The 14,763-nt window shown below is 43.6% G+C and overlaps 1 protein-coding gene across 4 annotated transcripts in view; it reads left to right on the forward strand.

The window, feature by feature from the left end:
• SEMA5B (semaphorin 5B) overlaps positions 1-14,763 on the forward strand; it is a 273,437-nt gene that overhangs the window by 191,641 nt on the left and 67,033 nt on the right. For all 4 annotated transcript variants that reach the window (XM_064514705.1, XM_064514704.1, XM_064514702.1 and 1 more), the window contains 3 exons: positions 7,141-7,239; positions 7,991-8,204; positions 10,788-11,073. In XM_064514705.1, the coding sequence (XP_064370775.1) occupies positions 7,141-7,239; positions 7,991-8,204; positions 10,788-11,073 (599 nt within the window). The remainder of the gene's footprint in view (positions 1-7,140; positions 7,240-7,990; positions 8,205-10,787; positions 11,074-14,763) is intronic.

Consider the following 14,763-nt stretch of genomic DNA (forward strand, 5'->3'; position numbering starts at 1 on the left):
ACCAAAATTTGTGAATTCCTCAAAGAATTATATCTGCTTTATTTTCTATGTCTCAGTAGAGCCATGCTGGCTTCCATTAGTTATTCATATTTTTGCAGCATTTAATAATTTAATCCTGTTTCCTAATCAGTACCTTAAAATCCTCCCCTGAAAACACCCACCTTACTGGTAGACAATGCAGAGAATAAAACCAGTGTCATCCTGCCTTTCTTTCCATCCTCCAAGTGATAGCACCTGGAGGGTGCAGTTAAAATGAGTGATTAACAGAGTGGCAGGGGAAGAGGTCCCACGAGGTCAAAATGTATTTACTTTCATTAGAAGTAGCTCAGCTTCTACTTTTTAATTGTTTTGTCTCTGCATAGCAGTCCATATCTACCACATCTAAGGAATTTTGCCTGATATGGAGAGTTGTGGCTTTCTAAACATGAGCGCTTTGGTCTTTCTCTTGGCTGAACGTAGAATTATTTGATAACTTGCCAAAAGCTGCACACTGTCATTTCAAAAAGTAAATGGGAACCATTTGTGAAAACGGCGGTGATCCAGGTCTGCAACATGCTGTCGTAAGACCTTTGCTTGTGTAGCTCTTGGTAGTGCAGGAGCAAGAAGAAAGATAATGCCATATAATGGCTCTGGAGCAAGAAAGACAACGAAGAGAAATGGCTCATATGTGGTCCCGCTATTAGCTGTCCCACCGTATTGCCAGTGTAATTTCTTCCTGTTCTTGGATGATGTCCTGATGCAAGGAGTTCTTATGGTTCACATGAGGTTACAGGAAGAAATCCTAGCCGAAGGCTTAAGCAGGGCTTAAGGCTTAAGCCCAGCTAATGGTATGGTGCCGAGATCACTAGGCTAGTGGAAGAATCTTCCATTTCAGGCCTTCACCTGACTATGCATCAAACAGGGGCTGTGCCCTGGGACTCTAGGGCAGCGGGGAATCTCCATGCCCCTTACAAATAATAGGCATCCAGATATGACAGGCACCATGTAAATCCGCAAGCAGATAGATATAACTGGAAGGCTCTCAGATCTTTTTTTTTCCCCTTTATAGCTATTTCTTGAGTTTCATCCTACATTTCTAGTACTTTTGCTAAGCTGTCAATGCAGAAGCAGCCCCTAGATTTGATCCAAAGTCCATTAAAGAAAACCTGGCTGGAAAAATCATTAGCAATTCTCTTTGCTATCTATTGCACTCCAAGGAGAAAGATAGCTTGGTCAGGGTATTGGCTTAAACTGATTAATGGGATTGTTTGTCCAAAGAAATAAATATAAATATCTGAAAGCATGTTAATAACACTGCTCAAGAACATGCAAGGTGAACTTTTTTTTAACAATTTGGCATAAACTGCGACAAATAAATTGAATGTTTGCTGCACTCTAAAACAAAATGTCTTTGCATGGAGTTCTGCTGATTAACTTCCTGTACTGTAGGTTATAATTCAGAGCCAATGATAAGAGGCTTTTTGAATGGCTAGTGCAGGTAGAAAGTATAGCTAGATGGACCAGAGGACCCCATGGTTGAGGTGCAAGGAGAGCAGTTCCCAGTTCAATGGAGAGACAGAAATCCTCTCTCTTCCCACTGTGAGTGTAGACAGCAGGAATAATCCAGCTGCTGGCAGTGCAGGAGCTCTCTCCGGGTAGAACGACTGGGGCATTAACACCTGAGTGATTGGTTTTGTTTGATTCACCCCAAAATGACTCCCAATGTGGCTCTGACTTTTGCTTCTGGCAGGCTCGAATAGTCCTGATGATTATGTTGAGGCAGAGCAGTGAGTTCTCTTGCCCCGTATGTGGTCTCCTGTGCTGGCCAAATCTGGCTACTCCAGATTAATGTGTAGAAAGATTTGCTTCAGTGGGGAAACAACCTGCCATCATGGTAACATCTTCTGAAATTATAATTCCTTTCTTCTGCACTGTCTGGATTTTTTATGGCAGTGGTGATGTAGCCAGGAGGAGCTGAATGTAGAAGAGGAGCCAGGTTTGCAAGCAGAGGTGATACCATGCCTCTGCTGGTATAGCTGGGAAGGGCAGGCAGGCTTGGGGTCACTGTTCACCAGGTCTTTTTCGGTTTTTGATAAAACTTGCTATTTCAGCTCTAGATGTCCTCCATATACATTCCAATCTACCTGTTCTATCTTACTGTGCTCTGGCCTCAGTGAACACCTGGCAGTGAGTTCTGCAGATTATTCACATGTTGTGTGAAACTGTTTTCATTATTCCATAGTCCTGCAGGAAAGTCATAACTATGTATTTGCCAAGTTTCATCCCATTTCTCCTCTCTCCAGCCCTGGCCTAAACCGTAAATTAATTCCCTTATTCTGAAGAGTTTGCGTTTCTTTGCTGAGGACAAACATCTGTTTTCCTGATATAGCATATTAATGCATTTTTAATCTATGATTAAAATATCTTGGTATATGATGAAACAGTTATCTAAAAGTGTTATCCAGTGTTATCTAAAAAAAAAAAAAAAAAAAAAGAAGTAAGAGGGACATTTCTGAAAACAGAGCTTTAGTGGTTTATTCAAAGTAAAGGCCAATTAGAGCAGTGCCTATATTCAGTTAGACTTTCAAAGAAAAATACATCTGTACAATGAGATTAAGGGCTTATAACATTTCAGAACTCCCCTGTTCAGAGATGACAGATGAAATGACTCGAGAAGCACCTACAGCTGGCTTATTCTCAGTATCCTGAAAAAGTCTTTTTGAATTTTACCTTAAACCAGAGCCAGCAGGAGTTCAGCCCCTCCATTTGCTGGTCTGTCCACCCAAATGGAGTAACAGGGTACCGCGCTTCATTTTGGGGCTTGAAATGTGCTTTCAAAGCAGCCTGACATCCGTATGTGCTTGAAAGAGCTCTGCTCTTAGCCACTGTAGTGGGCATTGCACCATTCACAGAGCAGACATGTTTAAAGCTAGATGTTTCAAAAAAATGAAATAAACCAGAATAGGCTTAAATGAAGGGGAAGAAAACTGCAAGAGGGGAGAGGATGGACTTCAATAAAGTTTATTCTCTTAGTTACAGTGAGACCCTGTGCCCTATGGAGCTGCGCGTTAGAAGTCTTGTTCTGTTGCTTTCTAGGAAAACAAGGTCTGTTCAATTTAAGGTCTTATCTCCAAAAAGGAGGCAGGACCAGATAATTCTGAGGAAGGAGCAAGAACCCCAAAGTGGGAACATGGAATTCATGAGAAAATCAGAGATATACTTAATGCTCTGGCAGTGAGCCACAGGATTTATCAGCTCTGCCATAAATTTAATAGCAATCCCAACTAATATAACTGGGTTATCCTCATTAAACATATAAATATCCAGTCTTCCCCCTTTATTTAAATCCTCAATCTCTTGATCCCAATAATATCTTCTGGTGATGAAATCTGCAGACTGATCATATACAGATTTAACTGGCTGCTCCATAATTTGAGAGTAGGATCCAAATATTGTCTCGTCTGGACAGAGTTGTAGTTCACGTTTGCCAGATTTTCCAACTATATTAAAATCCCACTGGATTTTGCGTCCTGCACAGTTGAAGTTTTCCAACCACATGGAAGAAACTGCACTAAATAGCTCCTATTTTCTGTAAGTGTTTCTGAGCTCATATTACTGACCAGTTGCCTCAGCTACAAATTGTTGTAGAAAGCAGCGTGTTGAATGATTTTCAGAGCAAATCCAGGCTGGTTTAAAGAACACAGAGAGGAGGCTGTTCCTTCCTAGTTACTCTGAGAGTAGGGCAGAAAAGGGATCTAATGTAAATTTCAACGACAGTGTCTCGATAAAAATCTTGCAAGCTGGAGCATTTAAGTGGTTCAGCTTCTTCCTTGCTTTTGTTGGAGACTTTCACAGCCTGAGCTGACTGACAGTGGATACAGCAACGACAAATACCAATGAGCGCAGGATTCCTCTTAAGGCCAGGCAGGTTAGAGAGATGGGGACTGGTAGTTAAATGTCTGTTTCTCTCTTTCAGGATTTCCTCTGACTCAGTGTGTCACCACGGCAAATCCTTTCACACTTCTGTGTTTCAATTTGCCCAGCTGAGAAGACAGGGAAAATAATGCACATCTGTTTCAGAATATTAGTTAATGCTGTGTAAATTGCTTTGAGGCTGGATGAAAAGAACATGTTATCATTGCTCTTCCTCCAGAAGTGTGGAGTGCTGTTACCATCGTTAGAAAGGCAAAGCCAGTGAAAGGACCTACTCAGGGCCGAGGCAGTTAATTCCTAGGGATACCTCTGGTTGGATATGGCTCACCCCTAGCAGCATCATTATCTAAGCAGCGTAGGAAACATCTACTGGTTACCCCAATTTTTGCCTTTTACAGCTGGTGAAATAATTCGTGGGCTTGGTGCATCCAGTTCTGTGAAAAGTATCAGCTGTCAAATGTTTCCAATTTGATGTCTCATCCATCCTGACTATGCTTTTTGCTAACACATTTGGGAATGGGCTGGAAGTCACAGATGAAATAATCTAATACAGGATCAGGCAGCAGAAGATATCTTTGCTCAGTATGATCTCTCCTGTTTCAATAAATAACCTCTGCTTTTGACTGAATGGGTACAAATAAAACCATGCTTAATTAGGCAAAAATAACTCAACATTTTACCAGCTTCCAGCATCTTTACCAAGCTGGGCTGCTGTGCCTTGGAGCAAAGTGTGCAACAGATGCACTGCTGCCTGCTGACTCCAGAAGACCATCCAGCACGGCCTTGCAGACAAACACTCTTTTGTGCACTGTTTGCTCAGCTGAGAGGATTCTTATAAAAATAAAAGCTTGGGACTCATGATATAGTTCTGTGCAAAAAAGAGGATTCTGCAAATTGGAATTTTAGATTGCTGCAGAACAGGATTTATTTAGCAAAAAATTGAAGTACCTCTGCAGGAAGGAGTCCAGCAATGTAAATGGAGTTAGCTGGTTTAGGTCAGATGCTGAGTTCAGACTCTGTACAAAGCAGGGAAGGTTGGAAGAGGTGGGGGAGCAGGTGAGTACTCTTTTATTGTGGGGAATTTGGATACAGAGATGCATTCTGGGTAAGATGCCAGATCTTAATCATATTCTGAAAAGAAAACTTTGTAGAGAGAGGAGCCTATACATCACTTCCTCTGTAGCATCTCCTCCTCAAGAATTTCTGGTCCTTTGCAGTTAAAGATGCAGTGGTCCTAATACTGTGTGGGACTGAATAACCATGATCTGCAGAAACAGGAATTACTTCACCCACTTGTGAAATGCAGACATCCCTCAGGCAGGGTATGATGCGTAACTAGGCACACAGCGCGGCATCACCACGAAGGGAGAGGGAAGATAGGCTGGCAAGCCCTTCGTCTTATCAAAGGGAGCAATGAGAGTGAGACCCCTAAGCTCAACACACAGCAAGTGGGACCTTGAGAAACAGGGTCTTGTTTGATAGATTGGTGCACAATAGCCACGACTGATCTGCTTCTGAAATATGAAGTGCTGGATCGATCCAGCTATGAATTTAAGGTCCAGTTCCTGGGTGCCAGACACTACGTATCTGATCCGTAATGTCCCTGCTGAGAATTAAGGCTGGTGGCACCTGCTCCGTGGCACTCTGCAGGCTCTGCTGGGCTTGGGTGAGTGCTCCTGGGCTGGCTCTGAAGTGCAGGTTCTGCAGTCTTCTCTGCTCAAAGTGAGCCCCCAAATGTTGTGCTGTCGCTTGTCTGTGGCTGAAACTGGTGGGTTTTCCCTAAATGCCATCCTTCAACAAGTTGATTTCCATACAGCAAATGAAAGGAGATGACACTTAATCCAGTTAAGCAAGCCTCTTGCTTTCCAGATGATATCGAATGTTTTTACACTGCTGAATTTTGCAAATGAAGTCTTCAGGGAAATGATCAGCAGTGTGGAGCGCTGTGAGACAGGGGAGCTCGCAGAGTGATTGCTGCTTACGGGAGGAGGAGCGGTGTCTGCAGCTGTAGGCTCAGCTTAGTGGCAAATTATGATCTATTGGAGGGAGGAAAGCAAAGCAGACAGAATAACACAGCCAAGGCTGTTATTTTTTAACAACTTTCCTTTTCTGTTTACAGTAGAATATAACTGACTTTCTTCCCTCGGAGCCCCGTGAGTGCCAGGCATGAGCACTTGCTCCTATCCTTTCCCCTGAGCCGGAGGGCTGAGCCGGAGCCCAGCGCAGGCGGTCTGGTGCCTGGCACGCGGGACGTCTTCCACTGGGGCTGTCAGCAGGAGCCTCGGGGGCCGGCGGCCGGCGGGTCTCTCGCACCGCACGTGAGGCTTGCACATGGGGCTCGCGCTGCCCTACGCGGCCTCTTCCAGCCCCGCTGCTCAACGTCCCTGGCGGCCGGCTGGCCTGACCTGCGACCCGCAGGCATCAGCTACAAGGCTGGGTAGGGTGAGAGGGAGACTGTGGCACCCTCCAGCAACTCAGAGGAGCTTTTTGGGAAGACCCACCTGCAGCCTTGTGCTGTCACCGCTACCCCATTGTGGGACGACTGAAGTCCCACACTTAAGCGGACTGGCATGTTGCAGGAGCTGCCTGTTCGTAACAGCAAGTGGTCACGCAGTTGAAAAGGGGGGATTTGCTATCCCTCACTGGCCTGGCCTGAAAGAGAAACTCCTGCTATGGAAAATCCTGAGTGCACGATCCTTGCGGGAGGCAGGGAGTAGGAGTCTGTTCAAGCAAGTGATTCTCGTGACCAGCCTGGTCTATAAAGCAGAAATTCCTCCCTGTTTTCCTGCTAGCACTGGTGCGAATTATGGTGCAAGCAGAGCCTCTGTCCTGCACTGGGGTTTGTGTTTGGGTTACGTTGTCAAAGCTGCAGCATTGCTGGGAAAAATAGGTCAGGACTGTCCTCATGAAGAGAAGGGGAACCAAACTAAGTGACGCATAGAAAGAGCCATTTGTGTGGTTGATCCAGAGTCAGTCTGATGGAGAAGAGCTTATCCAGAGCCTGTGTGTGCAGGGCTGTGATTAGAGAAGAAACCAGCAAACTGGGCTTGCTTGCTTGGGCTGCTAGCTCCCTAGAGCTGGGCTCTGCTGCAGCACTCGATGCAACAAATCCTGGTCCTGGTTAGGCGTAACGAAGGTGTATTCCAGCTATAATACAGGTAAATGCATTTCTATGCAATGGATAACCTCACAGTAAAGAGCCGCTGTCTCTGTCTTGTGTCCCTATAGGAAGAGTGCCAGAACTATGTCCGGGTGCTGATCGTTTATGGCAAGAAGGTGTTTACCTGCGGCACCAATGCCTTTTCGCCTGTGTGCTCCAGTCGACAGGTCTGTTTTGGCTCTTTGGCGGGGCTGGGGAGGGAGGAGGACGAGGGCTGGGTATGCACCCTGGGGAAGGCCAGCCATTTGGCAGCGCATCGTGGGTGCAGAGTATGTTCCAAATGTAGCTGCTCTGCAGTTATTTTGGCTTTTTTCCTTGGGCCCTTTTGGAACAGCGGATGTGCAGGTGGGGAGCAAGAAAACATGTTACAGATGAGCTGGATTTGGACAAAGTGCTGCTCGTGTAAACCTTGGCTGTCTTGTTGAAAATGGGGAACACAGACGGAGCTTAGCTGTGAGCTCTTCCTGAGCTGAATGCTTAGATGCTTCCTTCAAAATAAATGTCAAAACTCCCTTTGACTTCAAGGGAGGCAGGAATGAGTCCAGGACAATGTTTATTTTTATTTTTTTATGCCAATATACATTCAGAAAGCATCTATGGAAGATTGGAAACCTGCGCTAGCAGCAGGAGTGGCTGATTATACTGAGTGGGTTGTATCCTCCAGGCTTTACTGGGGGGGGGGGATTACCCTCCTTACAAGGGCATAGGATCAGCGAGCCTCAGGCACAGCCTCTTTCATTGGCACATGATGGATATAATGATCAATTTACAGTCATCCTGGGTGTTACTTTCTTATAGCTGCCTGTTTTTTTAAAATCAGGGCTTTGCTTTCAGGTACTCCTGGGCAAACTGAATTCTCTGTACTAGTAAGAAAGCCAGCTGATCTTTAAATTCTCTCCTCTCTCCTTTTAAATACAGGTAGGAAATCTTAGCAAAATCATTGACAGAATTAATGGAGTGGCTCGGTGCCCGTACGACCCCCGTCATAACTCGACAGCTGTGATTACATCACGAGGAGAGCTCTATGCTGCAACTGTAATTGATTTCTCTGGACGGGATCCTGCTATTTACCGCAGCCTTGGAAATGTTCCCCCACTTAGGACAGCACAATACAACTCCAAGTGGCTCAATGGTAAAGTCATGTCGGTCATATCTGAGCAAGAGGTGTATTGAAGTCAACTTGGCAGGCTTGTAAATCTTTCCCTCTGTTTTCATATTGGAATCCAGAGTTATGGTGGGAAGGGTTTCCAGAGCAGTAATCAATGCAGCTGAGAAGTTGTTTAAAAATAGGCTGAAAGGATTTCAGAGTAGTAGATTTAGAATATGGAAAGTGGGTCTTACAGGCTGCTTAACATATATATAGGTCTCTGTCTTGTGAGATGACCAAATACATCATTTTAACAAGAAAACTACTCAAAGGCTTGAAGATCAGATCCAACTTAAATAGAGCATCATATTGCTGACCCAGTTCTGCACAGTGCTGAGCACCCTCTACTTCCATTGACTCAGCTGAAGATGGCTGGTATCAATGCAAGATCAGTCCCAAAATGAGAAATTTCAGAGTGGGTTACGTTCCATATAAAGCCACGCTATTGCAGATTTATAGCTATTAGAAGCAGCTGTTACCCCAGTGTCATAATACCCTGCATCAAGCAAGGTATAGAATTTCACCCAGTAATTCCTGCACGGAGTCCACATCTTCTGACTGAGGCAAAGCACATCTTGACTGGACAGACTGTAGTGATGGAAACCCCATATTTCCCCTCTCTCCCTTGGCCCAAGTAAGTTGGCCAGATATTCAGAATCTTTCCACTGGCTTTCATGACCTTTCAATCAAATGTGTGAGCAGTGGGAGTGTGCACTCTCTGAAGCTTAAAGAGGCTGAACTAGGCTTCGGCAGACAGTTGTATATAGACTGAAGTCAGTGTGGAGAACAGGAGGTGTAAGAGAAGGATGTCATCAGGCAAGACTGTGATGTTAGGAGCAAGAAGCAGCACAACTCCTATAGAGTAATTAAAAATATGTGCCTCTTGTCTGCACAAGAATGAAGAATTCAGAAGGAAGTGAAATCCGAACAGGGGAGTTTAAAGAAGGACACACAGAAACTGAGTTTCTAGTCTCTGGTCAGAAAAGCTAACACAATTCTTGGATTTATAACCGTGTGCAGTATTGGTGACATGGCAATATTTCATCCTGTTCTGATGGCCATTTCTCAACAAGAAGTAGAAAACTTGAAGATGGTTCAGAAAAGAGCTATAGAGTGATTTGTAGTTTGGAAAGCCTGCCTCACAGTGAGAGACTTAAGGAGCTCAATTTATTTATCTTTCTGAGAAGGAGATAAAAGGTGATTTGTTCATGATATGGAAGTACTTACATCAGGAGAAGATCTCCGGCAGGATAAAGTTCTTTAATCTGGCAGACAAGCCATAACAAGAGCCTATGATTGGAAGCTGAAACCAGCTAATGTGAAATGGAAAAAGAAGTGCAGGTTGCTACCAAGGCGGTCTTCAGTCACTGAAACAAGTCTCTGAGGAAAGTGATGGATTTGAAATCACGTGAAGTTATCCAGTAATATTAGGTTTCCTTTGAAAGATATGGTCTAATTCGACTGTTAGTTAGGGGATCAGATGGTGGAATTATGGGGTGAAATTCCCTGGCCTGTGTTAGACAGAAGGTCAGACTGGCGATCACAACAGTCCCCTTAAGGTTTACAATTTGTTTATAAGTAAAAGTTTGATTGGAGATGCTTTGCAGTGCCCTCTCCCCTGTGTATCATATTCTGCCTCCTAAAACTGCCTTGCAGCAGCAGCGGAATCTGATTTCCCCCTCCCTCCGCCCAGTTCTGTTCTCCTTTCACTCCGAGGCTGCAGCATTAAAGGAATTTTGTATTTTTTTTCTTCTTGCTTTGAGCATTACTCAGAAGTGAACATCATAAAAGCACCCTATAAAACCAACAGGGTTTTTTGTTGTTGTTTAGTCAAATATTATTCATTGGCCAGTCTTTTCCCTTTGCCAAAGAAACTGTTGGTATGAAAGACTGTACACTTTAAAGCCTTCTTTAATACCCAATTAAAATATTCACTTCAAACCAGTTCCAGGTTCTTTTCAATTCTTGTGAAAATAATAACAATTCCAGGAGAAAAAGAATTAAGGAGAGCTTGCTTTGATACTGTCAGTTTGTGGTGTGGTTTTGTTTTACGGACAGAAGATAATCTTTTGTGCCTAGAAACTGGAAAAGCTTCATGATAAAAGCCAGATGTGATTGCATTAGGAGAAGAAGTTGAATGTTTCAATACAGCAGTCTAGGGAATTGGGCGGACTCAAGCAGCATATTTAACACAACATAAGGTGCTTTTCAGAAGTGAATAGGTGGAGGATCCAATGGGAAGGCTTTATGTTGCAAAATGAGTATAGGTGCAGAGAATAATCCTAAATATACAAAGTGTTGAACTCTGCTTTCACTAAAGTCAGTAGCAGCTTTGCCATTGAAGTGGGAAAGTGATGGGGTCTTTCCAAGATCTGAAAAATGAAACTAGAGCTATATCCCCATATATCACTATTCTGATCTACTGTCTGTATGTCCTCTGCTGACTGAGAACTCCCTCTGGTCCCAGCTTTGACAGCCTCTGTAAAGGGAGCTGGTGGCATTTGGCGAGTCGGTGAGCATGGATTGATTTCTGACCTGTATAAATCTCTTCACATGTTTATTTTTCAGAGCCTAATTTCATTGCTGCCTATGACATCGGTTTGTTCACCTACTTCTTTTTCCGTGAGAATGCGGTAGAACACGACTGTGGGAAAACAGTGTATTCCCGTGTGGCAAGGGTTTGCAAAAACGACATTGGGGGGAGATTTTTGCTGGAGGACACGTGGACAACTTTTATGAAGGCCAGACTGAACTGCTCCCGAGCTGGAGAAATCCCTTTCTATTATAACGAATTGCAAAGCACCTTCTACCTTCCTGAGCAAGACCTGATCTATGGTGTCTTCACTACTAATGTGTAAGTTGTGCTGGTTTTACTGCCCTTTTTCTATCCCCAGCAGTCTGAAACTGAGAGTATCATTTCTTAGACAGTCTGGACAATCATTTTTTGAAAGATCCTTTGGTTAGGGGGAAGGGATAGATAGATGTGTTATCCACTGTGACTTTAACACAGTGTTTTTAACCCCTGGTCCATAGATTTCTGGATGCTTGTAGACTCCATGAAAGATGACAACAATGCAGTTTTAGGGTAACTTAACTTGATATAAATTTGGACTGCTACAGTCTTACGACTTTTTATAGTGGCAATGCTACTTGTGTAGTTGAGAGAGCTGGTATCAGGACAAGCCTATAGGAAAAAAAAGCAGTTAATTTTCAGTCAGGTTAACTGCCTGGATGCTCTTACTGCATGGTTGCATGACCATTGATGCTGGTTCAAGGGACAGACAGGTAAGTATGCTTGGAAGAGAGGGACTGGAAGGAGGAGAAAGAGGTCAATAGGATTGCAACGGCCAAGACTGAAATCAACATAAACCACTGTGGAAAGCCCCCTTATAGCAGCAAGGTCAGGCAGGCTACACAGCATCTGACACTTCTGAGTGGTTCTGTACCTCTGCTACAAACTGTTTCAGGTCCACGAATCGAAAGCAGCGTTGAACTCCGAGGGGAAGGCATGAATTCTGAAACTTCATAATCACCTTTTCTTGGCTTGATATTGAAAAAACTTGTAATTGGAATGATTTAGTATAACTGTGAAGGCAGAAAGGAGAAGAGGAGTTAATTAAAAAATATATTAAAAAACTCATAATGTATATTTTTAAGTCAGGAAAACTCAAATTTAAGTTTTTCTCTAAAGCCCAAGGCTAAGATGATAAGTTTCAAGCTATAACCAGTCTGTCTGATATTGAGTTTCAATAATACATGTTCTCCAGGGTGGGTGTTATTCTGATGTATAAACTAGAGAATGAAACTTTGAGTTAGTTACTAGACATGGCAAACACTCAGTCTGAGCTTGAGCTTCAGACCTTCCAGTCACAAAGCACCAGCCCCAGCTTTTTGAGCTACAGCACTGCTGGGAGTTTCACTATTAGAGTCAACAGAGCCAGAATATTATTCTCACTCTGTAAATGCCAAGAAGTAAATGGGTGTTTTGGCCACCCTCATCCATATTCCATGTTTTATTTCTGCACTATCATTGCCAACGTTGTCAAAAGTCAACCAATGGAGAAGCAACTAGCAAGAGTAAACATGATTGGGGGCCTCTACTGTGAACTTTGTGGAAAATCTGTCCTGGATTTGAAAGGAATATGAATCACTCTTTATAAACATTTAAAGGATGTTAGCCATACCTCCTGAGCATTAAAAGTAAACCTGGCTACAACTTTGGGCATATCAGGAAGGACTTCTGTCCCCATAGCAATAATGTTTTATCCATCCATTTGTTGATTCATCCAGCCAAGACCAGAAGATGGAAATGAGAATACACTGATTAATGGATTTACTGTATTTATCAACTTGATATAGTTTTTGGAATATAAGGGGGAAGGTGTAGCCTGACAATGGTTGGAATAGTTGCCTTCTGCTGTATCTGTCTCCCAGGTTTGCTAAAACATGGTGAGGGTTGTTCTTCTCTCCTTTGCATTATACTTAAATCACTCTTCTTGCATTTTGGGTGTTTGTTCCCTCCTGTAGCTTCTGAGGACAATATAATATGTAACGTTTGTGTAATTGAAGAGATGAGTTATTGATAATAGTTGAAGTTAGATCAAGTAGCATTTTGGGTCTACAACATGATGTTCTTTCAAGAGTTCAAAGCAAAAATGTTCCAATTTGTCATCTGACTAGAGAAATAATGGTAATTATTCTTTTAACTTCCACTGGGACTTATATCATGCTGCATGAGCTCTGCATACCAAAGAGGGCTGATGTATGCTCCCGTCTGAGTACCTGTGTAATGGAATACTGATGCACCACAAAAGTATGATTGTTTGTTATACTTGTAAAAGTATATTTATTTTTGAAGGCTCATGTTTAGTGGGGTTAAGGTCACCTTATAACAAAGGAATATTAGTCTGTGTCATACTTGGTTGTGGAAACACCCACAGGTAGACTTATTGCTCCTTGTTGTATTATATCCAGCAAAGTCAGTGGGAAGGATTGCTTTCTTGGGGGGAAGCTGCTCATGAAATACTTAAGAAGTTTTTATTTAAGTTTTCCTTTGAGGTTGTTGAGACTGCATTAAAACCTTTTTGAACTTAACCCATTTCCTAAACCACCGAGTTAATCATAGGAAGTAGCAAGTGGAAATAAAGGAGATGATTGTACTTCACATCAGTGCAATACAAGGGCAGGTGCACAAATTAATGTCACTGGTTTGAGATTGGGATCAAACTTTTCATAGGGAGGGATGAGAAACATGTCAGGCCACAGATAGTATTATTTCATGGAAAACATCCCTCATTTCTCCTTTAGCAAAGGCAAAGGGTCATACTGCAGAATCTTTAGCAGGGCTCTATAAAAATCCTTTATTTTTTTAAGACATTTTATTTAGGCTAGTTGGGAGGAGTGGTTCTTTCTTTGCCTTTTCCTTTTTCCTTTTCTTTTTCTTTCTCTCTTTTTTTTTTTTTCCGTGCGTGCCTCAAGGCATTTCACTTGTCATCCATCATTAGCTTTGTCTTAAGAGCTGCCTTCTGTGAGCAAGCACTGTGTCAGCGGTGTTCAGACAAAAGCGGAGAAGGCTTCGCCTGGCGTTGCTTTGACACGTTCAAAGGGAGCTACTCCATCACTCGGGGAACGGAGGGGCAGGGGCAGGAGCCGCGGAGGGGAAGGCGAAGCGAGAAGTTCTTCCTTGCCGTGTATTGCTCTAAAGAAATACGCTGTGAATTGGTCCTTCTGCTTTCCTGCCTGGAACTGCGGAGCAAGGCTTTTTTGTGTGAGAGAGGGTAATTATTAGTCTAGTAAAAAAGATTTGTTCTTTTGAGAGAATTCAGATTTCTTTAATTAGCAGCAACATATGTGCAGCAAGGCCTGGGTTGTTTAAAAGGCACTGTGACTGGTGGCTCTCTTGTGCTAGCCCTATTTTTAGTTTTATTTTGATATCGTTCTCTCTAATCGTTGTTCTTTTCCTTTAAAAAGAGAGGGAGAGGGGAGGGCTGGAAGCGGGTTTTGCATTTCAGGTTACTCTGTAGCAGAGGTCTCTCTTTGGGTCTGACTCTGTGAGATGCCATCACCGCCCAGGAGGCGCAGTCGAACGCTGCGGGACCTTGCAGAAACGTGCCCTCCGGGGCCGCAACGTCGCGTCGCTAGAGCAGATTCCCTTGCAGACAGCCCTTCCTCCGGTGGCCGTTGCTCTACGCGTGCCTCCGCTGCCCGGCGCGCGCGTGCTGAGCAGTCTGCCCAAGCCAGATGCTCTTCCCGGTGGGAACACAAAGACGTGAACTGTGCTCAGGGAGAACAGAGGCTCCCACGTATTAGCTGGACTTTCTTGCGTGCTGAGCTGCCGTAACGACCAGGCTGCTGTGCACTGTCGCTCCCTCCCTCGCCCCGCATGTGTGTGCATGCGTGTGTGGATTTTGTGTTTATATATAAATGAATATATAAAAATACCAGAGAGTATATTTTGCCGAAGATTTCCGGAGCCTGTAGAAACTGAATTTCACCTTGAGATACTCTAAGAGATTAAAAATTAGGCTGTTTGTAATCAATCAAG

The sequence above is a fragment of the Dromaius novaehollandiae genome, chromosome 7, assembly GCF_036370855.1.
Source record: "Dromaius novaehollandiae isolate bDroNov1 chromosome 7, bDroNov1.hap1, whole genome shotgun sequence".
In the NCBI taxonomy this organism is placed as follows: Eukaryota; Metazoa; Chordata; class Aves; order Casuariiformes; family Dromaiidae; genus Dromaius; species Dromaius novaehollandiae.